Source organism: Oryctolagus cuniculus, chromosome 1, assembly GCF_051225735.1.
Source record: "Oryctolagus cuniculus isolate XC-2025 breed Fujian yellow rabbit chromosome 1, ASM5122573v1, whole genome shotgun sequence".
In the NCBI taxonomy this organism is placed as follows: Eukaryota; Metazoa; Chordata; class Mammalia; order Lagomorpha; family Leporidae; genus Oryctolagus; species Oryctolagus cuniculus.
In genome coordinates, this window is record NC_142867.1 from 190,922,691 (window position 1) to 190,949,978 (window position 27,288).

The 27,288-nt window shown below is 44.7% G+C and overlaps 1 protein-coding gene across 9 annotated transcripts in view; it reads right to left on the bottom strand.

Annotated features, from left to right (window-relative positions):
* MOB3B (MOB kinase activator 3B) overlaps positions 1-27,288 on the bottom strand; it is a 237,140-nt gene that overhangs the window by 111,931 nt on the left and 97,921 nt on the right. The window contains exon 1 of one of the 9 annotated variants that reach the window (XR_016224162.1): positions 10,987-11,496. The exons of 7 other annotated variants lie outside the window; for them this stretch is intronic. Coding sequence is in view for 1 of the 2 variants with exons in the window: in XM_089318042.1 (XP_089174168.1) it covers positions 10,674-10,699 (26 nt within the window). In the remaining variant the exon portion in view is untranslated. One more of the 9 variants, XM_089318042.1, reaches the window with a different exon arrangement.

Here is a 27,288-nt window from a genome sequence, read left to right on the forward strand (position 1 = left end):
TTTTGGGCATTTGGGGAGTGAACCAGCAGACAAAAGATCTCTCTCTCTCTCACTCTCTTTCTCTCTCAGCTCTTTTGCATTTTGCAGATTTGTGGACTTGAATTTCTCTTCACTTGGCACAGAGATGAGCCTCTTATGGTACTGTCAGCCTGGCTCCCATGACTTTTCCATTCAACTTGGCTCACCTCTGACAAATGACTTCTTCTTGGTCCTACTACAAATGTCCTGAAGGAAGATATTTCTGTTCCGTAGGAATGAGAGCACTGAACAGAGAGTCAGAAGGACCAAGTTCTGCCACTTAATACTCATGACCAACGGAAATTCACCTCACCTCTCTGTGACAGTTTCTTGGTCTATCATATGGAAACAACAAAGTCAGCTTTTCAGGGTTCTTGTGAATGTCAATCATGACACCTGTGCAGCACGTATCCCTATGACTGGCATTAAGAGAATACAGCACGTATTTGTATGACTGGCATAAGGAGAATAGTCCGTGGACAGGAAATAGTAGGTTGAACCATATGAAGTTGACATTTTGGTGGTTCAAACTAATATTACATGCTTCCCCATCAGAGGCCTTATCAGTTTTATTCTTATTGGGTATTTATGCTTGTACCCCTGAACTGTAAGTTCCATGAGAGCATGCAGTCAGTCTACCATGCTTCCCACACAAGGTCTGGCACAGCAGCTGGTGAGGCAGTGGGATTCTCGGGATGCCTATCTGCCTCCGCTCAGCTGCTTTCTTGGCTTCTACTCCCATACATCTGGCCCCGGTCCCCAAACTTGAGTTGTATGTTCTTTACCTGTATTATTATTAGTTTTTAGATGATGCTGGTAAGGTTGATAATTTTTTTTTTATTTGACAGGTAGAGTTATAGTGAGAGAGAGAGAGAGACAGAGAAAGGTCTTCCTTCCATTGGTTCACTCCCCAAATGGCCACTACAGCCGGCACTGCGCTGATCCAAAGCCAGGAGCCAGGTGCTTCCTCCTGGTCTCCCAGGCGGGTGCAGGGGCCCAAGCACTTGGGCCATCCTCCATTGCCTTCCCGGGCCACAGCAGAGAGCTGGACTGGAAGAGGAGCAACCGGGACTAGAACCCGGAGCCCATATGGGATGCAGGTGCCACAGGTGGAGGATTAACCAAGTGAGCCATGGCACTGGCCAGGTTGATGATTCTTATGAACTGTCAATATCTGGGAACTATTATAGGCAATGTGGCTCTTGATCCCAATGCCTGGTATACAGAAGAGATACAATAAATGTTACTAACTAACAACTGAGTAAGCAAGTGAATGAATGAGTAAATTTCAAGTTCATATACAGAATTCAAAGAAGCCATTAAAGCAGTAACAACTGCCATGCACTTTGTTTTTGGTCATTGCTATCACAAAACATGTAGCGGCCTGTCCTTATTTCTACATAGCCAGCAAGCTCTTTAGTGTTATGTGGATTCTAACAAGCATTTGGTTGGCCCCATGGGCCTACCAGGAAAACAAAAGAGATAAAAGTGCTAAACTGTAGCCTAACAAGCCAGGAGAATGCTGGGTTGTATGGGTAGCTTCCAGAAACCTGCTGGCTTTAGTCCGTCCAGAGTCAGCCAACAGCTTGCAGTTGTGTGACAAGGCCTTGGATGAGGAGACCCTCCCCCAAGCTACTGTGTGTGCCTCATAGGACTTGACGCAGTGTTTTTCCTAGGAGTCTGCTTTGTTGATTCCCTCCACTTCTCTCTACCTCCCTTCTAATCTTCCAATCTCAAGAAGGGAGAATACACTGAGGGGGGAAAAGATCTAGGAACCAGCCCTTGGGACCACCAGGAAATGAGAGGCATGCGCCTGGATGGGTTAAGGAGACCAAGAGAGCCAATGTGAAAAAGAAAAGTTTAACTCAGCCACACGGATGTCTGTAAGATTTCAAGTAATGGCCAGTTCGCGTCTTTGGATTTTAGAACGCAGTCACATTTAGAGGGGTACAATGTTCTCTCTGGTTTTGACAACAAATGAAGGAGGAACAAAGAATGAAGAACACAGTTATCTAGAAGAAAAATTCGTCACTTTAAACTATTTAAGCTTCAGGAACCACAAAGAGGCATGTATCAGGTGAAGGGGAAAAGAAAACAAGTGCTGAGGTCCAGAAGACAACTGCACTGAAGTTGTCTCCCACGCTTCTTACTTCTCGGCCCCCTCTGTGTTATCTAAAAGGTCTGCAAAACACCAAAATGCCCTGCATTGTACCCTCTGAGCTCAGGAAAAAGGCTTCCAACAGAACCATTCCCAGACGGTGCGGAGGCTGCTGCCACTTCTCATGATTCTGGAGCTGGTCTTTCTGACTCAAGCTACTGTTTACAGAAGCATCGCCGCCACAGGATTATAATTATGGGCTTAGTTTAGTTACAAAGAGGGTCTGAGTCCCCCATCAAAGGAAGAGGAAACGACTTTCACACTCACTGCTCCATGCAATGGCAGGGGTCTGCATGAACTGAGGCCGAAGCATGAGGCCCAGAGGCGAGCAGGGTCACAGCTTATGGTGGGCACGACGTCCAGGCTTCTGTCTTCTCTTCCCCTCTCCTTGCAGAAGCTGTGGGAGTGGGAGTGCCAAGGAAGTCCTGGGCTCCCACCACACCAACTCTCCTATCCATGTGCACACCTCCCTCTGCTCCACAACACAAAGCCAGAAGCTCCCAGAAGCATGGAGGGGAGAAGTGTTGGCACTGGCATGGTGGGGAAAGGCTTCAGGGGCAAGACAGTGGGATTCTCAGGATGCCTATTTGCCTCCTCTCAGCTTCTTTCTTGGCTTTTACTCCCATATCTAGCCCTGGTCCCCAGACTGGAGTTGCATGTTCTTTGATCACCCATCACACCTCTGGCTCTGGGGACCCAGCCCCTCAACCTGCCCATTCTGGCTGGTGTCCTCACCATGTCCTTGCAGGCCTTGCCATCTCTCCGAGGCTGTTTCTGGCCACTGACCCTGGGCCTGCAACAGCAGCAGCTCACTGATGCCCCAGGGTCTCCTCCTCATCTCTGGCCAGGGTTTACACAACGGGCTCACAACAGATACTCTAGCACCAAAAGAATGTGATAAGCAAGGAGTGGAATCCATGGGCTTCCTACCCCATGAAAGCTGCCAAGATGAACACGATATAGGTGGGTGACTCAGCACTTGCAATAATGCATGCACTTCTGAGACAACCTGGCAGGTTCTGTCAAGTTGATGAGACAGAACTGTGGGAGAAAGTAAAAATTACCCTCCTCCCAGAGAAATCTGCTTGACACTACCCAGTATCCATTCCTTCAATACGTTAAAGGACCAAACTAGGACCTATCAAGTCTTCAGTCCGAGTTCCTAAGAGTCCATATTTCTGTGTTTGGACATGGTCACATGTTGAAGAAATCCTTAGGTTGGCCCTCCTTCGGTCTGCTACCTCCTGGGCCTGTTATGTTAGCATTCCATTAACACTCGTTTCACAAAGCTAATTTTCCCAGGGTGTTGTCATACTTTTAAAGGAATGTGGTAGCTCTGTCAGTCACTGCTCATTACTCCTCATTACTGGCCCTCATGCTGCAACCTCATGGTGCCTGTTCTATTGTAAGGTCCTGTTGGCTTGGCCAGTTGAGAGCAGCCCTCCTGGTTCCCTCCCTCCACCAATGGCTCATAGCATCATCACCAGGGAGTACACTCACTCCGGGGAGCTCTGGGCTTAATGGATTTTGCAGTATTTCCTCCTTCCTTCCTACTGCAAAGCTCTGGCTTAGTATGAAAGCCTCTCCGATTCCTGAACCCATGGCACCCTGCCTGCCTTGTGGAGCTCACCATCAAGCTGCAGATCCAGACTCACAATTAGCCTACGGAAGCCCCGTGCTTAGTCCTAACAAGGATAAGGACTGCTACTGTTACTTACAGAGTGTTCACTATGTACCAGGCCTTGTGCAAGCACCCTGTGGGCAGGGCCCCATACAGTCCTCACACAGCAGAGGGCATTACTTTTCTCCCCATATTACAGTTGAGAAAATTGAGACTTAGGTTATTAATTTAATAACCTAATAGCTAGTAATAATAACCCATAGCTAGTAAGAGACAGACCGGAATTCACTCATTTGACAGATACTATGAACTCCTTACTACATGCCAGTCACTGTTCTAGGTATTAGAGATATGTTGGTGAACAAATAGCCTAGAATTCCTTCAGTCCTGGAGCTGTCTTCCTAATGGGGTTGAAACCTAATGCTGCTTGACCCCAGAGCTGGAGCTGTTAACCATACCATGGCACTATTAAGTTCAGATCACAAGCACCCAGAAAGACTTATTTTCAAATGTTTGATCTTAACCACAAGGAGATATCACTTCATACCTGTTAGGATGGATACCATAAAAAAAATTAAAGCATTTCTTAGCAATTCCTCAAAAAGTTAAATGCAAGAATTGTCACATGTGCCAGCCAATCCACTTATAGTTTATATTCCCAAAGATCTAAAGTAAGATTCCAATAGACACTTGTATACCAACATTCATAGCAGTGTCATTTACAATAGCAAAAAGGTGGGAACCATCCAAATGTCTGTCAACAGATCAATGGAGAAACAAAACATGGTATATACGTGGCATATTATTCAGTCTTCAAAAAGAAGGAAATTCTGACTCTTGCAACAACATGGATGAATCTTGAAACATTATTCCAGGCTAAATAAGCCAGTCTTAAAAGGACACATATCGTATGATTACAAGAAGGCTCTAGAACAGTTAAGTTCAGGGAAACAAAAAGTACGATCAGCCTTCTGCATCCATGAGTACAAGCAGCTACACACTGAAAGCACACCAGGGACCAGTGTTGCAGCCCAGCAAGTTAAGCTGCTACCTGTGAGGCTGTCATCTCATATAAGCATCAGTTCAAGTCCCAGTTGTTCCACTTACAATTCAATTTCTTGTTAATGTGGCTGGGGAAGCAGCGGATGATGGTCCACATACTTGGGACCCTGCCACCTATGTGAGAGACCTTGAATGAAGCTCCTGGCTTCAGCCCTGCCCAGCTCCGGCCTTTGCAGCCATTTGGATAGTAAAACAGGCAATGGAAGATCTCTCTCTCTCTCTCTCTTCCTCTCTCTCCCTCCCTCCCTCCTTTCAAATAATATATTTTGAAAAAAAAAGAAAGAAAAAAAGGTGGGGGGAGGGTTGTGCTGGCACTGTGCGGGGCAGGTAAAGCTGCTGCCTATAATGCTAGCATCCCATGTTGGTGCCGGTCAATGTCCTGGCTGCTCTACCTCCAATCCAGTTCCATGCTAATGACCTGGATAATGCAGAAGATGGCCCAAGTGTTTGGGCCCCTGAACTCATATGGGAGATATAGATGAAGCTCCTGGCTTTGGCCTGGCCCAGTCCTGACCATTGCAGCCATCTAGGTAGTAAACTAGTAGATGGATGATCTTTCTCCCTCTCTGTCTCTCCCTCTTTATAACTCTGAACTTTCAAAATAAACAAATCTGAAAGAGAAAGACAGACACACACACACACTAAGGAAAAAAATGCATCTGTAGTGAACATGTAGACTTTTTCTCTGGTCATTATTCCTTAAATAATGCAGAATAATAACTATTTGTACATTTATATTGTATTAGGTATTATAAGCAACCTAGAGATGTTTTAAAGTATATTGGAGGATGTTTGTAGGTTACACACAAATACTATAGTGTTTTACATAAGGACTTGAGTATCCACAGATTTGGGATTTGGTCCAGGAACCAGTTCCCCATGTAAATGAGGGAGGAGAGAACAGAGTTGACCAGGGCCTGGGAGGAGGGGGATATTGGGAGTTATTGTTCAATGGCTACAGAATTTCAGTTTGGGGTGATGAGAAAGTTCTGGAAATGGACAGTGGTAATGGTTGAACAACACTGTGTATCACTTACTGCTACTGAATTGTGCATTTAAAAATGATGAAAATGGTAAGTTTAGTCGTGAATATTTTATAATCACAAACAAGAAGTCAGTAGTGAATTACTGAGAACATATATATATGTATATATGAAACATACTACATATAAGCTCATATCTCATTTTTTTCCTTAAAACTACATTGCAAAATTATTCTATATTTTAAATATTCAGGGAAAACATGATTTTTTTTTTTTTTTGAGAGAGAGAGGCAGAGAGAGAATATCTTCCATCTGCTGGTTCATTACCCAAATACCCACAGTGAAGCTGGGGCTGGACCAGACCAAAGTCAGGGACATAATCCAGGTCTCCCTCACGGGTGGCAGGAATTCAGTTGCCTGAGCCATCACAGGTCCCCCTTAGGGTTTGCACTGGCAGAAAGTTGAGAATAGGACCCAGGTACTCAGATATGGGATGTGGGCATCTTAACCAGAGCTGGATCAAACACCTTCTAAAACATGATTTTTAAAATATCTTCCTAAAATTATACCATACGGACACATGATTCAATATTATAAATGAGAATATAAATGGTAGAAACTTGGTTTTGTTTTGAGTCTGTGAGAAAATTACCATCTTGTTCCTATATATGCATGGGACTCTTACTACAGAGGTATCCTGTTTGTACCAGGGTTTGATATGACTATATTTAGGATAGGGCATGAATACTGCAGGGAAGATTTCCCCTGGTGGCTTCTTTCCTGGCGGCTGTATCTCTTCTAGGAAAAAGGCACGTTGTTCCATGGGTCCGAAATATGCAGTTGGTAAATAAGGTATGAGGCTGTATTCCTAAGTTAAATTCTGATGACCTACTCACAATCCCATGGCATATATAGCCCATAGCAGCCCTACCTGGGACACTACTCCTCCAAGGCTACCATGGCCCGAGCTGACAAAGCTGGACCATCCATTCAGATGGCTTCTCTCGCGAAAGGCTCCCTCTAAAGCCATAGCTTTTACCATTTGTAGGGCCAGAGAGCACAGAGCCACCCAAGCAAGCAATGATACTCTTGCCTTCTACCTCCTGCTCCCTCCCCATGTTTGTCCCAGGCAAGGCCTAAAACATGAAGCAGTAGTGGGCTCCTGTTCCTTCCCCATTGCTTGACACAGACAATGTCCAAAATACCAGGCAGTAGTAGAAGTAGGGTCCTTCACTGCTCCATTCCTCTGGGGAAAACACCCCATTAGCAAATCTTAGCACAGAGAGAAGCAAAGGGTAAACAGAAGGGGTAGGAATCTCATCTTTGCAATTTTATTGTTATCTCTGATTACATTCATTCTCATGGCTGAATTGGTACTGCATTCCCTTTTGTGTGTGTGTGTGACTTAAAGTGACTTAAGACTGTTACCTGAAAACAATCAGAAAAGCCATGGCCTGCAAGCATTTTATCTAAGCACAGGGCAAGACCACTGCATGCAATAAATTTTTAAAGGGGATAGTAGGAGACGGAGAATAAAGTCGCACTTTGGTTGCTGCACAAGCTATAGCCACAAATGAACCAGTTATGTACCTGGCTAGATGTGTTTGGAAGCTTACTCTCAGCTGTGTGGACGAGAATGAATTGAAGAAGGGCATGTGTGAAGTTGAGAATCTTAAAATTGGAGGGTGCTGCCATATTCCAGCTGAGAGATAATAACAGGAATGCAACAAGAAATAGAAGGTCCAGGCAGTAGGATTTGAGGATGGATTGAAAGTGAGAGTTGGGGGAAGGAGGCGTCAAGGAATTTCTCTAGATTTCTGACCTCAGCAACTGGATAGATGATCTCAGCAGAATCATGACCCAGAGAATCCTGAAGGAGAAAAAAAGTTTGGCATGGAAGAGAGGGCTCTACTAATAAATCCAAGCCTAAGCAAGCTCCTGAGGCTATTTTAAAACTGTCTTCCAAACAGCTTTGGTTTCTTCAAGGCATCTCAATGAACAGAAGGCCAATGCTGGAATCTGAGATGTATTTTAAAAACTGACATATGTGTTGGCTGGAGTAAAGCTTTCATTCAGCTTGGGACCAACAAAGTATCCTGTAACATCTACACATCATGCCTAGCTCTATAAAACTCCAGTGGTTCTGATGCAGAAATATGTGTAATCCCTGGCTCCTGCCTCCCAAGGGGAAGCCTCCGTTGTCAAAGGAGAAAATGTTTGCCTATTCTTTGTCAGTGGATGCCAACCTCTACAGGTACCTTGAAGTGGCTTTAGAGCACTGCAGAGGATGACTGTGACTGGGGATAGCTGTCATCCCTGGCAATGGGCAGGGATTTTGCACATTCATCTCCCCGTGTTCAGAGCAGAAACATCTGTCCAAAGCCACAAGGCCTTGGTGGATACAAGCAGCTGTGAACCGCTGGGGCTCATTATCTGAACACCAGATTGTTATAGTTGTTTGCAGCTGCTAAGAGCCCATCCTGGAACTCATGGCCTCCATTCATCCAGGGTTGGTCAATGGGATGACCTAGAGGGGTCCCCCACATGAGGCAAGACCCACTTCGTGCCTCAGCAAAGTTAACATGAGGATCAGGGTTAAAATTTCAGAGTCTTGAACGAAAGGCAGTTTTTCTTGGCTCTTGCTACTGAGGTTATACTCCCTTATGGCCTCGGATTTGGTGATAAAGAACCGGTTACACGTGGTGTAATTTTCAAAGTATTGCCTCACTACTTAAATCAGCAACATAAACATGAGGTGACACGGTCACAAGATTTTTTTTTTCCTTCCCCAATAAGTCAAATGCATGCAGGCCTTCCAAGCAGCTGTTTGTAGGATTTGCTGTTCAGACCTTCAAAATTCTTATCCAAAAGGAGGAAGAAATCCTGTGAGAGCTTGCCTCAACTGTTTCTTAATTATGGTTTTAAAGTCCTTTGTAATAAAAAGTTATAGAAGATGGCTTTATGTGTATGCATAATTTGTGAAGAAAAAATGTCAGTTCTGTCTTCAGAGGTAAGGTAGAAGTAAACTTTCACTGTTTGCTTTCAGAAAAATTATTAAAAATAATAATGTAATCCTTGTCAATTTCCTGGGTTTGAAAATGGCTCTATGGTTTTGTAATATGTTGACATTAGGAGAAACTGAGGAATAGTATATGGAAACTCTGGGTATTATTTTTGCAACTTATCTGTAAGTCCAAAGTTATTTCAAATCAGAAATACAATTCTAAATATTAGGAAGAGGTCCTGAGTATCTGAATTTTTCCATCTATTATTCCCCTTTCTGAAAGTGTTCTTTCCCATGGATAAAAAATTAATCTGGTCAATTCTGAGTGGGATCATTGAAAAATAAATGGGGGGGGGGTGCTTACATCTTCTATTGGTCTAAATGTTACAGTAATTGTTTCCGTACACTACCAGTGCACTGTCAGCTAACTGTGAAAAAGATCCTCATTTTTCACTTCGAAATGGAAAAGATTCTGGCTGATTCCAGCAGATTTGGCTTCAGATCTAAAACCTGCATCCTCTGGGGATGACCAAACAGATGTGCAGTGTCTCCTTCACTGAAGCGCTGTCCTGCTGGGGGAAGCAATTTCATCACATCTGGCTATCAACTGCAAGATGAGTGGATTCTGTCACTCATAGATTCTAATAAGGGGTCCTGTGTCCTTATTTATTAGGCCAACTCATGCAGATACTGGATTAGATTTACTTTTTGTATGCCGTTACCCTTGGTAGCTACAAATAATCCTAAAGGCAGAAACCTTTAAACTTTGTTGATATCTGTACTTGTATTATGCTTGTGTCCTCTTATTACATGACCAAAACATGCACTCAGACTTAACACAATATGCTGATTGATAAGGCTGTGTGTAGCATATACAAGTATTGATGAGCACTGAGGAACTAGAAGTTAACAAACTACACTGGTGGAAAACAACTATTTCAATTAAGCACTGGGATTTTTTTCATGACTTTGAAGGACCTTAAGGCTAGGCTAGGTAAGCTGGGGGTGGGGGAAGGGTTGGTTAACGAGAAATCTAGTAAGTAGCACATCAGGTAAAGAAATTTTTCTTGAATTCGAACATGAGCAAATTTGATGAAATGGCTACAGTTGAGGGATCTCAGAGAACACGCTCTAATCCCCATGCTTTTTTATTTAGTTTAAAAGATAGGTCTTAATTCGGAGCTGGGGTTGGGTGCAAGAGTTCTTTGATTATCTGATAAACTATAAATATGCTACCAATGAAATGCACTGTTAAATACTTTTTAGATATAATTTGTAGGGTTTTGTGGTAGCCCCAAGTGTTTTACTATTGTTATTATTAAACAAGACAACCACTGCCACACTTCTGTAAATGTATTTATGGCTGTTGGCATAAGAAAGGGAAATATGCAGAGATAGATACACAATAAATTGCTACTACTAGTTATACCTGCAGTTTAGAACTGGGGTAAGCTAGAGCAGGGACATTGAATTTGATAGAGATAATAGAGATGATAGAGATGGGAGAGATGGGAGAGGGAGAGAGCCTTTAAATGAAACAAATCCAGTTGAGTGAGCTGGTCCCAATTGCTCTCCCCCAGCCCCTGCCCCTGGCTCCAATCTCTTCCTCATATTTTACAAAATATCCTTTAAGGCTCCTGCTCAGAGTCCCTGGTGGGAAGAAAGACGCCAGTGTTACGGTTATGGTCTCCAAAAGCAGAGATATGAAGGTAGCACTTCACAGGTATGAGTGTGGAGGCTCCTTATACCAACATCATGGGGTGGAAAACCTAGGAAGGACAACAACGTATCACTGACCTGGAGGCTGACCAGCAATAATCATCGTACCTGTACTGTGAAGCCTTAGCATACATGAGGGGGGATCTCACACCAGCACTGACAGGCCCCCTGGGGCGATGCACTTTCCCCTCCTTCTGCAGGTGCAGCACAGAGGCACACAGTCTGACTGGTAGCCAGGGCAGTGGAAAGCAGTGCAGATCTTCACACTCACACCCAGGGGTCCTCTTAAAGCCTGCAGCTCTCTATCCGGCAGCTGAAGTCGTTCTTTTCAAAAATGAGGGTGATTATTTCTGCTCAGTACCTCCCACTGGCTTCCCAGCAACTTCAGAAAAAAATCTGAAAGCCTTAACCGTGGCCTTACGTGATTTGATTTCCTCCGACTTTCCCGGTTTCTCAAAGGCAGCCACAGTGACCTCCTTGCTGTTCAAATGTGACAAACATGGCCGCACGTCAGGGCCACGGCACTTGCTCTTCCCTCTGCCTGGAACCAGTTTTCCTGTTGGTGGCCATGGGCTCTCTCCTTTAGTCTTTCATTTCCCAGTGTGGTTTTCTACCCTTGCTGCTAGCACCTGCCACCCTCTGGTTACTTTTCTACATCCCACTTATCACCACCTGACATTTATATTGGATAATGGTCTGCCTCCCCCTACGCCCTACTCAGATATCAGTTCATTGAGAGTGAGGACTTTGCTTTTATTGTTCTGTGCTATGTCCTAAGTGTCAAAACAGAGCCTGGAACCTGGTAGGGGCTCCATCAATATCTACTGTGTAGATAAATGAATAAAAGCATGAATCAGTGAATGAATGCTTCCTCTCCCCCGAGCAATAAGTTACAAATGGAAAATGTGAGAGTCAAATATTCAACCCAGGTTGCAGATCTAGGGGACTGATCCAACTTTCCAAATAGGCAGTTGGCTGAGCAATTTACAGTTCAGCCCTCATCCCTTAGAATTTCCTGAATTCATTCACTTCAACTTCCTACCATTAAAACAAATAAGCACCTACAATTTCATGCATAAATCCAATTCAACTAGATGTCTTACATTCAGAGGTTTTAACAACAGAAGCATTTGGTCAATGTGAAATATGCCAAATAGCTACCTTGGTGTCACTTCTCTAATTCTGCTCAGGTAGTCTGACCCAGGTTAAAACTGGGTACCTGTAGAAGACAAGGTTACTGATGGACTGTAACCAAAGCATCATATTGAATCCAGACAGCTAAAGACAGATTTTATCTTTCTGTTTTCAAGCACTCACAATATGTAGTTTTATGTCTTGCCAACAATTTCTGGGGAGTGCTGTACTTCTGAAGCTTTTTGCATGACAATCCTTGTGAGATCAGTCTCTGATGAATATAAATGTCTTTGAAAAGATTATATCTGCGAGAGATAATCTTAGAACTGGTTGAAACACGTATACTACCAATTCTACTTTGCCTATAAATTCCATTCACAGAAACTATTTTTCAGGAAACACTATATTTTTTAAAGTATTAAATATACATATAAAATTTATTTTTATTTTCATATAAAATTTTAAAAATACACGTCTTCAAAATTAGTTTGCTATGTCCTGAATCTATAGGTGGGACTCAATATCTGATATTTCTTGAAAGTGTCAGGAAAAAACTATAATTGCTCAATTGCTAACTGAAGAGAAGCTGATTGTTAGATAATCCTAACAGTCATGAGCATGAGATATGAAAATACTATAGAGCTGAGGTTTGGTTGTATTCCACGTGAAAAACCAGAAAGAATACTACATGGGGAGTAGGATACCCAGACACTGTTCAATCCAACTAACATTTCTGGGGCTGATTATGTGTCAGGCACTGACCCTGCCATGACTTCATTTTACCACTTAGGAGGTTTGAGTTTTCTCATCTGTAAGTTGAGATAAAATCCTGCCTTGCTGACAGCACATCACAATTCTGACAATCAAGAGTGAAAGGTGAACTACTAAGCATTGTTAGGAAACTGGCAGTTTTATCGATGTTGTGATCTGCACCTTGATTTACATCCTAGGCCTCAGTCCCCATAGCCATTGCTGGAAGCCAGGTGGTCACATGGCCCAACCGCTGTTGTTAAGCTCCACCCCCATCCTAATGGGATTCGCTGTTCCTGCTTCCCTGCCTGCCCTCCAGTAAAGTTTTAAAAGGGCCCCTCCCCTCCCCTTTTAAAAAAAAAAAAAAAAAAAAACAATAAGGTTGGATTCATGATGATCTGCTAATCTCTTTAGAAAAAGTAATGCTTGGGTCATAACGCTCATTACATGTGTAAAAACTTGTTTCATATCTGCATTTATCACAAGACTAGAAGACACATGAAGGGTTCACCCTTTCCAACATAATGCCTTCACTTGATAGACACAAAATGCAAAGAAGAAATACTTATCTAGTGAGTAAGACTCTGATTCAGACACTATGCTTATCTGAAGGAAATATCGAACATTTAGTTAGAACTTATTGTATGCCAAGGGTTAAGTGCTTTCACTGGCAATACCAGTATACCCACTTTACAGTGAAGAAATGAGGGCAAAGAGAGGTTAAGTTAGTTTCTTAAGGTTTAAAGCTAGAACCTGGCTCCTGGCTTTAGATCAGCACAGTACGCCAGCCGTGGCGGCCATTGGAGGGTGAACCAACGGCAAAGGAAGACCTTTCTCTCTGTCTCTCTCTCTCACTGTCCACTCTGCCTGTCCAAAAAATAAATAAATAAATAAATAAATAAAGCTAGTACATGGTGGAATGGGGATGTGAACCTAGACAGGCTGGCTCCAGCACCTGCCCATAATTATTATGCTAACACAGTGTGAATGCGTATTGGGATGTCAACGTCTACATTATGTGCCTCAAAGCTCCAGCTTCCTGATAGGTCATCACTGCCCATACTGAGTTAGCCTCCTGACATCCCCTATACTTCTGTATGAGCTGTTGGATAAGAACAAAACCGGGAAAAGGACATTTAGAGATGTTTCCATGGCTTCCTAAAGACACTAATGCTAAAGATAATGTGTTTAGAAGAAAAGTGACTATGCTAATTCTAAACATTCCAACAGCTATGACCCAATGAAGTCAGGCTCCAAGACCATCTGGGCGGGAACACAGAAGTAATGTGGGTGGAGCTCAAACTGGAGACCTAGAGAAATTTTGAGAAATAGGGCCAGTAGTAAATGGCTGCCTCATTTCAAATCAATTGCCTTTGCTGTATATGTTCTTCTGTGAAGCAAACTCCAGAACCGTGGGGAATAAGAATTCTTGAGTGATTCCTGCTATTGCCAAATCCAATACAGGGGCTGGCACCGCGGCTCAGTAGGCTAATCCTCCGCCTGGGGCGCCGACACCCCAGGTTCTAGTCCCGGCTGGGGCGCTGGATTCTGTTCCGGTTGCTCCTCTGCCAGTCCAGCTCTCTGCCATGGCCCAGGAAGGCAGCGGAGGATGGCCCAAGTGCCTGGGCCCTGCACCTGCATGGGAGACCAGGAGGAAGCACCCTGGCTCCTGGCTTCAGATCGGCGCAGCGCACCGGCCGTAGTGGCCATTTGAGGGGTGAGCCAACGGAAGGAAGACCTTTCTCTCTGTCTCACTCTCTCACTGTCTAACTCTGCCTGTCAAAAAAAAAAAAAAAAATCCAATACAGGAACCACAGGGGCGCCTGCCACAAACCACAGGGGGTCCCACCCATGATTGCTGTTCAGCCTAGTGGGAGCTCAGCAGAGCCTTGGGAGACTCCTGTAGAGAGACTCTACAAAAGGCAAATTCTGATGGTGGACTTGATAGGAAGATGTAGTTTATAGGGCCACAAACAAAAAAACATATCAGACTGGAAAGCCAATCCACCAAACACCTACATATTAAGTTCCCAACACTAGCCATAAGTTAGGTCACAAGGGTTATAACTGGTACGTCAAAGCCAGCCTTGAACATTCCATCGTGAGCTATAAGAACCAGAACACTACACAGGAAGTCCTGGACCTCACAAGTCCTTTCCCAGCCCCTTCCAAATATAACTGCACTTCTGCTCCGGGGTTCTGTAAAATATGCCTGCAATATTGAAATAAGTTTCCCTCCACCACTCTCAGTACACTGTTTGCTGAAACCACCTCAGCTAGTTTTGTTATAGAAATCCTTAAAATCACTGGAGACAGAATTTTTTCACTTAGAATTCAAGATTTTTCAGAATTTAGAATGGTATTAGGGTACACACAATGCCTGTTACATAACACCCCCAAGCAGAGCCTAGGGCAGCACTATAGAATCAAGCACACTCAGCTCTGCTAGAACACAAGAATGTTCACACTTAAGTAAAGAATACCCATCATCTCATGCAAGATGAAAACTCTTTTGGACTTCAGAATGGCTGATAATGGACTGTAGACCTGAATTTATAACCTGAAGTCCAAAACACTGGACCTTACACAAATCCAGACAGAGTCCGGCCAGGGTGCAGGACAGGGTTCGGTGTGTTCACCAGAAAGCCTTCGGCTCTTTCATAAGCCCTCTCCTCGCTTCATTTCTCTTTGCCTAACACCCCTCTCCCCAAGGTCTTTGTAAACGTCATGTCTTTCAAGCACACATTTCACCATCTGTTCATCAATCAAATCATAGAGAGCCCCAAATGTGGGACTGGGAAAGTCACAGGGAAGCAATGAGGGGAGGGAGGGAAAAGAGACTAGAAACTGACTTATCCATTAGACATTAGAGGGCATCACCCTGATTCTCCCAGCAGAAGGAGGATGGTGAGTGGTTTCTCTGGAAAAGCAAGGGGAAGACTCCAATATTAATTCAGTGCCTACCATGGCAAAACTCAAATACTAGGAATTGTTTCATCCTTTAGAAATCTCAGGAGGTAGGTGCTATTTTTTTCAATTTTACCTAGGAGGACCTGGAGCCTCAGCAAGGAACAGTAACTTGCTGGTAAGTGGCAGGACTGGGATCCAACCTTAACTACTGATACCAGAGGCCACACTCATCATCATTCAGCCTGTCATAAATGCAGTCATCCACACAGAGTGTGACTCAAGCTCAGTTTTCTCAGTTACAAGCATCACTTGTGAAGGAAAGAAGGCCATTTGTTACATTGCTGCTTGTTGTTTTGGCTTGCCATGAGCAGGACAGGAAGGTGTCCTGGGGGGCTGGAGTAGGATCTTGGGGAAGAACAGTTGCCAAGCCTGAGCTACACTGGTTGAGATACATCAGCAGGGCTTGTGCACACAGAGGTCCAGGCAGGTGAACATGCTGCTGTGAAGTGAATGCTATGTTTGAGCACCCATTCCACTCCTATGGGGATTTCTGAAGCGGATTTGAGAACATCAAAGCCATTGCCTGTCATAGGGCTCTCTACTTCACATGTAGGCAACAGCTTCTATTTCATCAAATGCAGTCCAGGCGCAGCTGATCTCTAATTTCAGAACAGCATACAGCACTCTCCCCTCAGGAGTCAGAATCCCACGTTCCCTGGGACTCACTCACCTGCTCTACATCATTTCCTTTTCTGCAGCCTTGGAGGACTGGCTGCAGTCAGAAAAACTGCCCTCCCCGACGTGTGCTTTGGAAGTAAGCTCGCAGAGTTCCCACAAGCACAGAGAGATGCAGGGAATGGAATGGCCTGCACACTTGATGTTCCTTGTGGAATCTCTTACTTGTAAGGACAAGATGGAATCTGCAAGCGCAGGCTGGTTTATCCTCGGTGCCAATTTTGGCAGAGGATGTGCAGGTTTGCTGTGAGCAAGGGCAGGGCAAAGCCTCCTTGCTCTCCTAAAGCAAAACTCAGCATTCCAGGGCAGGGAATGCAGAGTCCCTGAGGTTTGGCTTCTCACCCATCACAGCAGAGTTCAAGGTCCCTTGGTGCAGTCCTAAGACAGTGCTAATTCCCCCTCCCCCTCCCATCACAACTCTAGTGCTAAGTCTCCTTGGTACAAGCCACAGTGTTTATGTTACACAACAGGAGACATTTCCGTAATTCACAAGTGGCACCCACGTGCAAGTATCAAAACAAGCATCTTTTCATGGCTGAGGGAAAAGGAAACGCCAGCAGGCCTGAGCCACTGCACCAGGCAGACAATGCCCAGGTGGCCAAAGGCAAGCATTCTTGCAGGGTGGTGTCGGAAAGACGAGCAGAAGCTTTTCAGAGCCAGCCACCTCTCTGTGCCAGCCACTCTAACAGTGCCTTTAATGTCAGTCCAGGTGGTTGTATCTTTGGGGTAAGTAGGTATATAAAAGCCACTACTAAAATCTCAGATTTCCTAATTAAAGAGATGGATATAATCCAGTTTTTGGCTGATCTCCCCTACCCTCCAAATTTAAATGAATCAAAGAATGCGCAGAACAATATTCTGTTCACAATGTTTGCCTTGTCCTTGATCTAGCTGAAATCTTCATTTCAATACTGTATTGCTTACGCCTTTGGGATTTTTACCTCTCCAAACTTATTTCCCATCACGCCCTGCAGGAACCCTCACACAGGTTGATCAGCAGGCTCTTAAACCAAGCCCCACTATGTCTATAAGCTAGTTATTATACCTGTAGGCATAGCTACCTAGATTGAGCACAGCACAGCATTTCTGGCTGCACTTCCATCCACATTGCACACCAGTTTATTACCTCCGGCAGGCCACCTTAGGCAAGGTCCCTTCTCTAACAGCTGCCACTGCATACTCCAGTTTGGTTAATATCACTAAAACAGTCTGTCCATGCATTCAGCAGTGATTTAATGAGGGGCTGCCATGAATGACCTAGGCACCATCAGAAGGGGTCACGGAATGAAAAAGCAACATCCTTTGACCAAGGAACCCTTGATCTAGTAGGTCTGTTCCTGCAATATGATCGCAGGAAGACACAGAAATCCTGTGGTTTTAACAATTTTCCAGGTGATTACAATGCAAATTATGCTTGGAGCACAAGGCAGTAGGCAAGCAGACCAACAGGTACCTCAGATTTGGTCAGGAATATTGTAGCTGAGATCCAGAGGATAAGTAGGAGTTTGTCAGAAATGCATGGGTTTGGTCTGCAGAAGGAAATCAGGGGCTGCCACAGAGGCAGCAGGTAAAACAAAGTAAAAACGTTCAATCTCCATCCACTCCAGCTCCCAAGCTTCAAGAGAAGGAAGTGTTTCAAGATAATTCCGTGACATGGTTTACCGCCTGGGAAGAAGGGCCACCCATCAGACATGACGGCAGGCAGGGCACATCGAAAAGGGCTGGATGGCAGGCGCCAGGGTTTCCAGCTCTGCCAAGCAGTCCTGTGCCCCAGATTAGCACAAATGCAGTGCACTAAAGCTGACTACTTGGGTCAGGATGATGACAAACAATGTAAACAAAGGCCTGGGTGGGCTTCCTCACACTGTGACACTGAGTCAAGTCCTGGAAGCTTTGCCAAATTCTGAGGAAGGGCAGAAAGCCTAAGTAATGTACCAGCCTGGGTTTCCCACCACCTGGTGGAATGAAGACTACACAGAGAAACAAGTTAAATTATGGGAAAAATCTGACTCTCTGTTCATACTCAACTTTTATTTCTTGATTCATACACACTTCTGGAATACATCGTGGTTCTGTGTGTATGTGAGAGAGAGAGACAGACAGACAGACAGACAGAGACAGAGAGAAAGATCTGAAGTTTTTAGAAGACACTTTGGCTCTGGGGCCACACGTTGGGTTTCATGGCACAAAGGGTCAGGCTCTGAGTAAAATATCCAGTGCTTCTCACCAGCCCTAGAAGCACCGTGGGTACACTAACTCCAATTGACAGGTCTTGGTGGGATTTACAACTTCAGAATAACACTTGATGAACTTCTCATACTTGGAAAGTCCAATTAGATATAGCAGTCAAGAAACCAGCCAACTGCATAGCCCCACACCACGAAGTGTGGGCTTTGGAAATACCTCCATGGAAGGACACAGAGAATGAGTGATGGATCTCACAGCAGACACAGCTGCGATCTGATCTCTGAAGTCACAGGGAGAGAAAAGAAGGGGGATACAACTGTCCTTAAAGTATACTGATCAGGGCTGGCCTGGTGGCATAGCGGGTTAAGCCACTGCCTGTGATGCTGGCATCCCATGTGGGTGCTGGTTCAAGTCCTGGCTGATCCACTTCTGCTCTAGCTCCTTGATAATGCACCTGGGAAAGCAGTGGAAGATGGACCAAGTGCTTGGGCCCCTGCCACCCATATGGGAGACCCAGATGGAGTTCCACTCTCCTAGCTTCAGTTTGGCGAGCCCAGGCCTTTGCAGGCATTTGGGGGAATGAATCAGAGGGTGGAAAATTCTCTCTCTCTCTCTCTCTCTCTCTCTCCCCCTCCCTCCCTCACTCCCTCCCTCCCTCCCTCTTCTTCCCTTCCTCTCCCTCTCTCCGCATCTCCCTCTCTGTCACTCTGCCTTTCAAATAAATAAATCTTAAAAAAATTTTTGATCACCCTCAAAGCAATGCAGAATGAGAACAGCTATGAGAAAAACAGATCATAAAACTATTAAAACAGCAAGGGTAGTTTTGGGAACTAGAACGTGAATTGTTTTCTTAGTTTGCTCTGGCAGTTTGTTAGTGTCAAGAAGAGGAAGACTGGAGACTTAGGAATCTGGGAAAAGGAGTACTCAGATGGATGCTGTGGCCACTGCATGTGAATAGGAAGCTTAAGTTGGGCCAACAAGGGTGCAGTAGAAAGTTACCCAGTGTCAAGGTTATCATTCAAGGTCACAACCTTGAAGTTTCATAATACTAAATCAAGGATACTACTCAAAGAATAACCACTACTGCTAGATAAAAGCGCAGATGACATCACGAATGGTTACTGTGAACCAGGAATCAGGGAGGAGGAGGATGTAAAAGATCTAAGATAGTGACGGAGGCAGCAAGATCAGTGCTGGCACCAAACCCTCTGGAGCCCCTTTGCTCCAAGACAGTTCCCTGATGGGACCTGAGGGAGTCAACTGCCCCAGCAGAGCTTTCCAGAGCTGATGCCCAAACCATAGTGCCTGGTCGACCTTTCTGGACTGAAGGAGGCAACACTACTCCATAAGCAGGTGCTTTCATTATCCACATCTGCTGGGCAAGCCTTCTCAGCACAGACTGGAAAGCTTGGAGGAAGCACTCAGAGCGCAAGGGGCTGTCACCCGAGCCTGCAGCCTCTTCCTTCCTGTGCTGCAGCGACGGTGGCCTGGGGCAGCCGTTCAAGGCCTGTGACTCCTCCCTGACTCCCAACAAGAAGGAAACTAAGCCTAATGGAAACTAAAAGTGGTAGATGCTGGCTGGGGCTGACGCCTTGGCTCATTTGGTTAATCCTCTGCCTGCGGCACCAGCATTCCATATGGGTGCCGGGTTCTAGTCCTGGTTGCTCCTCTTCCAGTCCAGCTCTCTGCTGTGGCCCAGGAAGGCAGTGGAGGATGGCCCAAGTGCTTGGGCCCTGCATCTGCATGGGAGACCAGGAGGAAGCACCTGGTTCCTGGCTTCGGATTGGCGCAGCACGCCGGCCGTAGCAGCATGTCTCTCTCACTGTCTTAACTCTATCTGTCAAATAAATTTAAAAAAAAGTGGTAGATGCTCATGGAGCCATAGTTTACAAAACGTGTTCCCTGGTGCTGAGGGCTCTGCCTCCTGAGCAAGGGAAGGCCCTTCATCTTGGAGGGAGGAGTAGACGTGGGACTCCAAGCCTTCCAACAGACCCTGCAGCCAAGGCAGATCCAGTTTCACTTGAGCTTCTCTGCCCCTTTGAATTTTGTTTGAAAAATACAAGGTTTGAAATGACAAAAATAGCATGTCTGCATCAATAATATCACAGCATTTTTTTTATAGTTAGAACAGCCAAGGTAAAAGCTGAATATGTCCAGGTGGAATTCAAGGGAGATGGAAAAATCCATGAAACAGAAAAACTCACGGGGCCACTGACACTGTGGTTGTTTTCAAGTATTTTCTGTGACAGCAGGCAGAACAATGCCTGGTGCTTACCACCGTGATGCGAACCTTCTGAACTCCCTGTCCAGACCACTAAACCACATGGGATTCTGTCCCACAGTTAAACTGAGTGCCCATCGTACCCACTGCGGGAAAAACAACTTCCCAGTCAAGGATCAGATTCCTCCTGAGGCTCTTAAACCCCAAGAATTTGGCCACTACTCAACTAGCCATTCTTCAAACAGGTTCCTCCACTTGTAAATGACTGGGATTTTGTGCACAGCTAGAAAAACTAGCTTCTGTGATTGGGAAAAATTCTACTATTTTTAGGAGAGAAAGTTTCCTTTTGTAAAATGATTTTCCACCCTTGAGAGGTCACTTTCTTTATAGGAAGAGATACTAGCTCATCCCACAATTGAAAAATAAGCCCCATGAATTGCATCCAACAAATCACAAGGTAAACAAACATCATTTTCCTCACTTAACTAGGGATGTAACATGTGGTTCTATTTTAGTTCTTAAATCTCCTAATCTCCGTCCAATCATGCCTAGTGACTTAATTACCACATCTGAAAGGAGAGAGGAGACAGACAACAGGAGACAGGAAGGAGACAGATGGATCTTCCCCATACTCCTTCCCTGGACTTGACACATATCAGAAGGAATCCAATTCCATAAAGAGGAGGGCCTGCAGCATTTTCTAGAAAGACAAGGCCACCCCGGGAAGGAGAATTCGACCTCATGTAGCGATAGAAGCAAACTACTATAGCAAAAACACAAGGACCATTAGTGAATCTCCCTTGAAATCCAAAGTACAGCACTATGTCTGACAGCCATAGACTCCTGCATCTCCAATCTGATTCTCTACCTTCCAAGTCCCCTTCTGGTCTGTTTTTAAAGTTGTGGGGTCAGATGACTGACTGGGGAGGTGTGAAGCTGGGAATGTAGGGATTCTGAAATGCAAAACTCTGAAGGCAGCCCCAGAGGAACAAGAGAAAGAACATTCTTTTCTAGATGACACCATGCAGACTTACATAAATTTGTTAAGGAAAGGTCAGTGAGGTCCTGCTTTTCCCATTAAAAACTATACACAGCTGATCAACATGAGTAATAAACCCAACTCCATGTATGAAGACAGCCAAGGCATGCTAAAAATTACCCCAGTCTCTTTGGCTTATCAGGCTGATGTATACCACACAGAAAAGCTGAGCTGGGTCAGTGGGCCCCACAGTACAGGGCAGGTTGAAGCCAAGCTAAACACACTTTTTGGAGCTGAAATAAATGAGAATCAACCTAGAAAGAAAGGTAACTTATGAAACAGTACAATATACATCAGGTAGGTTGCAACCCAGAAACCAATGACGTCAGACAATCAACTACCATTTTCAGAAAATAAAGCAGGGGCCGGCACCGCGGCTCGCTAGGCTAATCCTCCGCCTTGCGGCACCGGCACACCAGGTTCTAGTCCCGGTCGGGGCGCCGGATTCTGTCCCGGTTGCCCCTCTTCCAGGCCAGCTCTCTGCTGTGGCCAGGGAGTGCAGTGGAGGATGGCCCAAGTCCTTGGGCCCTGCACCCCATGGCAGACCAGGATAAGTACCTGGCTCCTGCCATCAGATCAGCGCTGTATGCCGGCCGCGGCGGCCAATGGAGGGTGAACCAATGGCAAAGGAAGACCTTTCTCTCTGTCTCTCTCACTGTCCACTCTGCCTGTGGAAGGAAGGAAGGGAGGGAGGGAGGGAGGGAGGGAGGGAGGAAGGAAAGCAGAGATTTGCACAGTAGAGATAGAAACTAATTAAGTAAAGGAAGGAAACAAAGAGTAGTAAATTCAAGGTTTCACTTCCAGTCATTCCCATAAAACCTTTTTGGACGAGAGAAAATTTATCTTCTGCAGTTCTACAAGGCTTTTTATAAAAGATTTATTTATTTATAAGACAGAGTGATACAGAGGTTGGGGGGAGGGGAGATAAGGAGAGAAGGGGAAGGAGAGAGAGAGAGAGAGAGAGAGAGAGAAAGAGAGAGGTCTTCCATCCACTGGATCACTTCCCAAATGACCACCACAACCGGGGCTGGGCTAGGCCAAAGTCAAGAGCCATGGATTCCATTCAGGTCTCCCACACGGGTGGCAGGGACTCAAGAACTTGAGTCAGCATCCAAGGTATCCCGAGTGCATTAGCAGAAAGAAAGACTGGAAGCAGAACAGCAGGGACTCAGCCAGCACTATGATACACTATAAGGGATGAGGGTGCCCCAAGTCGGGGCTTAACCCAGCACCACAATGCCTGCTTTTTTTTTTTTTTTTTTTCCTCTCCTATATACTGAATTTCTTTGCATAGTAGAGGCAGTAAAAACACCATTACTGGATTACTGCCATTCAATGTCTTGGAATAATCTGTAAAGTTAAGAGTTCTATTTCTTATTGTCATATTATCATATTAGTAGAACTTTTATTTTTACTAGTTTCTTTTTCACTTTCAGATGGTAAGCTCAAGAAAAAGGAGCACTTCTCTTTCCTTTTAGAAAATCAACATTTTTCCTTTATGAAGAACTTCTTCCCCTAAATCAGATTTGCTGATTTTTCAATCAGGTATCCAAAGTTTTCAATTCAAAATTGCCCCAGTCTTTCTCACCCCTTCCTACTAATTCCAGATGCATTTTCCACCTGTGTCTACCCCATGCGATGGCTACTACCTTCACCCATCTTAAACAGCAAGATGGGTTTACACTGAGAGGCAGCCATGTGTTAAGTCACACAGAGATAAAGTTTCTGTTTGATGTTCAGTGGCTATGGGGGTGCAAACCTCATTTACTGTCACACAAGTCAGAGATGCAAACAGTCTCTAAAATAAACCAACCACAGGCTATGTACTTTAAAAACAGAATTATTCATCTCCTTCCTTCATAGAGCTAAGGATGCTAAATGGGCCCACAAAGCCCCATCTCCCCTCTTCCAGTTAATCAAGTCTGAAAAAGATTCCTGGAAGCCCTGCATCTAAGGAAGGTTGCACTGTGAATTGTCAATGCCTTTAGAATTCTTGGGATTTACAGACAAGAATGAAGCCTTTTTGTGCAAGGTAAAGGTGCTTGGGATTCTTAATTTATGGTTTAGAAGTTGCAGGCTACAGCAGTAAACATGCTAAGCTACCACATCACTGCCAAGGCTGACCTTTTGGAGTCTGCAGAGGTCAAGCAGTCTTTTCTCTGGGAATCAGTTCTTGGGTGATCCAAGGCTCTTTTGGGTGAAGAAAAGAGAAAAGCACTTGAGCCAACAGAAGCTAATCCAGGCAATTTGTTGGAAGGAAAGGAAAGCAGGAAATGCAGCTCAGCATCTTAAGGGAACAGAAACAGAACTGGAAAGTCAAGACCATGAGTATTTGTTCACCCTCTCCGAAGATGTGTGCTACCTTCTTGTCTTCTTGTTCTTTCTGCTTCTGCAGACTGACATTCTCTGCTTTGGAGCTGGGACCAGAGTTGCTGGCAGGACCCTGTTAGACCCTGATGCACACCAGAACATCTAGAGGAGGACAAATGCTGCTTTATAAGTGCTCCTGTCCTTGCCTTTTCTTGTTTGACCTGTCTACACTCTATATTTTCTGCAAAATCCACTCCCGCTGTTCACGGAACACCAGTCTCTCCTACTTTACTTCCTAACTCGTTGATTCCTCCTCAAAGTCCTCTACCAAAGGTTTCTCTTTCTCTGCCCCACTAGTAAATGTGATGTCCCCCAGAGCTCTGTCCTAGGACTTTACCCTTCATACATTAAGCTCTCCCCTGGAGTGATCTTAGCCACACCATTGACTTCAGTTGCCATTTATATGCTTCAGCCAAGGCCTCCTTCCTCAGCCCCGGGCCTATTTATCCATCTGCCTGGTCCATATTCCTACCTAAATACTCAGACACACTCAGACTCAACCCACTCAAATTTCCCACCTCCAATATTCCCAGCAAACACACCACAATGTAGCTCAAGCTGGAGCCCTGGGGAGTTCACCCTTACACTTCCTGTTCCCTGCTCTACCTCTCAAATGTTCCATCATTGCCTCTCTCTCCTAAGTTGCTCCAAGCCCCTGTTTGGGATGACTGTATCCCATATGAGATTGCCTGCATCCCATTTAAAAGTGACAGTTCAAGACCCAGCTGCTCCTTGCTACTGCATGGGAAACAGAAGATGGCTCAAGTACTGGGGTCCCTGATAGCCACATGGAAGATCCTGGTTACTGACTTTGACCTGATCCAGCCCTGGCTGTTACAGGCATTTGGGGAATAAATCAGTAGATGGACAATCTCTCTATCTCATTCTACCTTTCAAATAAACTACAAAGGGTAGAGAGAAAACTATTTTTTTTTTCCTCTCCTACATTGGTCTCTACACCCATCCCTGCCTCTCCTCTGTGACCAGAGAAATATTTTAGCATTGGAGTTGTATGTCACTCACCTGCCCTCAGAGGCTTCCTATGTCCATAGAATAAAGTCCAGAGTACTTCCCAAAACCTCTACACTTTCTTGCAAGGTTTCCAAGGCTCTGCAACCTCTTTGAACTCCTTAGATGTCTCTCTTGCTTTACTCACTATCCAGTGCTCACATTTGTCTTCTTATAGACTTTCAGTCATGCCACATCTTTCTTTCCTCAGGGCCTTTGCACATGTCGCTCTGTCCCTCTGCTCAGCTCTCCCTCACTTTGCTGAGTTCCATTCACCTTTCCAGTCTTTGCTCCTGAGGTGCCCCTGCTAGAGTTTATGTACATGGTAACGAGTACTTGTGTGAGCGTGTTTGTACTTTGTGTACTTGACACATTGCATATTCCTCTGCTAACCTTTCACACTTGGAGTTACTTATCTCATTTTTCAGTGATCAGCAAATACAAAGCACTTGCATGTGCCAGGCAACAATCCAGGCTGTGAGGCTGCAACACCACTGAATGGGTGAGATTCCTTTATCTATAGTGCTCCTGTTCTTTGGAATATCTCACTGTACTTTGATTTTTAAGTCCCATGAAAACGCCATGCTTGTTTTGTTTATCACTGTATTCCAGTGTTTAACACATGAGTTCGCTACTGGGCATGTGTGAAATATTCAATAAATATCTGCTGGCTGTCTGGACCACCTGAAGTTATCACTGTACTGGGCACACAGTAACTAAAGACATGTTGAACTAGACAACTGTTTCCAGACAATAATGTTCATTGGAAATGGCAATATTTCAGATTTATCATTAAATCTTAATTTGGTTTCTATTTTTATTTGAAAGGCAGAGAAACAGAAGGAGAGACACAGACAGAGATTTTCCATTTGCTGGGTTACTCCCGGAAAGCCCACAACAGCTGGGGTTAGGTCAGGCTGAAGCCACAAGCCCAGAACTCATCCGGGTCTCTCATGTAGGCAGCAGGGACCCAGGTACTTGAGCCATTGCCCGCGGCCTCCTATGGGGTGTGCTAGCAGAGAGCTAAATCAGAAGCAGAGGCAAAGGCCAAACCGAAGCACTCTGATACGGGACGTGGGCTTCCCAACCACCACACCAAGTGCCCTCCCCTGGTTTTCATTTCCTTATTTAATTTTTAGTAAGAAATTATTGCTTCTCTTATCTTTGTTGCAATTAAACAAATACATGCACAAGACAATTTGAGAGTGAAAGCAGCATTAAGAAATTAGGTTATGGAACAGACGTAAACTGAGGAGCTCTGTGTCACTTCACACTTATTGGCTGCAGAAGTCCTCCTCCAGGAAGAGACATGAGAATTGAAATGAGTAACAACAAAGAGTCAGCCTTACAAATATCCAGAGTCAGACATTTCATCATCAGCAACAGCACGTGCAAAGGCTCAAGGGTGGGGATGGGAGGAAGAACTAGAGGAGTGCGGGTGTTTGAGAAGCATAAAATGGGCTAGGATGGCTAGGACCCAGCAGGCAGGGGAAATCATGCAAGAGGAAGCCAGAGAAACAGCAAGGGCTACTTGAAAAGGGTCTAATTTCTAATGTAAGGATTTAAGATTTTAGTCTCGTTGCAATGAGAAGGTATTGGGGTTGTTAAGCAGAGAACTAACATGGGCTGATTTTTGTTTTCTGAAAAAACAATTATTTGCTATGTGGGGAAACAGAGTTGCAAGCCCTCCCAGCATCGGGATCTCTCAGGATTTCAAAGATGAGTACAGGGAAAAGTGACACAGGTCTGATGCTCTAAAAGCTGACTCTGGTTGTTTATGGCCCTTGTCTGTGCTCCTGCTGAACTATGGTCCTTTTGCTTCTTGTTTGGTGAACTCTTTGTTTAGTGGGCATTAAAGCTTTGACTATAACGTAAATTGAAAATATGTTAACTCAAAAATTTAAAAAAATTAAAAGTTAAAAACTAAAGAGCAAAAAAATCCCCAAAGCTGACTTCACATAGCATTCTTATTTAGGAAGACATTCACTGACTTTAATCCTTTTTGGTAACTTTCAGGTCTTCATTGGTAGTAACGAGACACTTTCCCATCTTCACTGGGACATTAGCTAATGAAGGGGCCACAGCTCTGTTATCAAGCTTCTTTACTTATTTATATATGATCTACTTATTTGCTGATCATTGATGAATATGATCCATTTGATGGACATTTTTTTTAAAGTCCCGCAGAATAATTTCTGATAAAATCTCCCTTCAACTGCCACAAAGGGCATAACATTGTTACCAGAGCCCAGTCTTTGGAAACTCACTGAAGCATCTTACACGCATCCAAGTCATTATTTATGAGCAGCGAGCTAGGTGATGGAAGTGAAAGCCACCCCTAGGGACACTTCTTTCTGTCTTAGATCTGA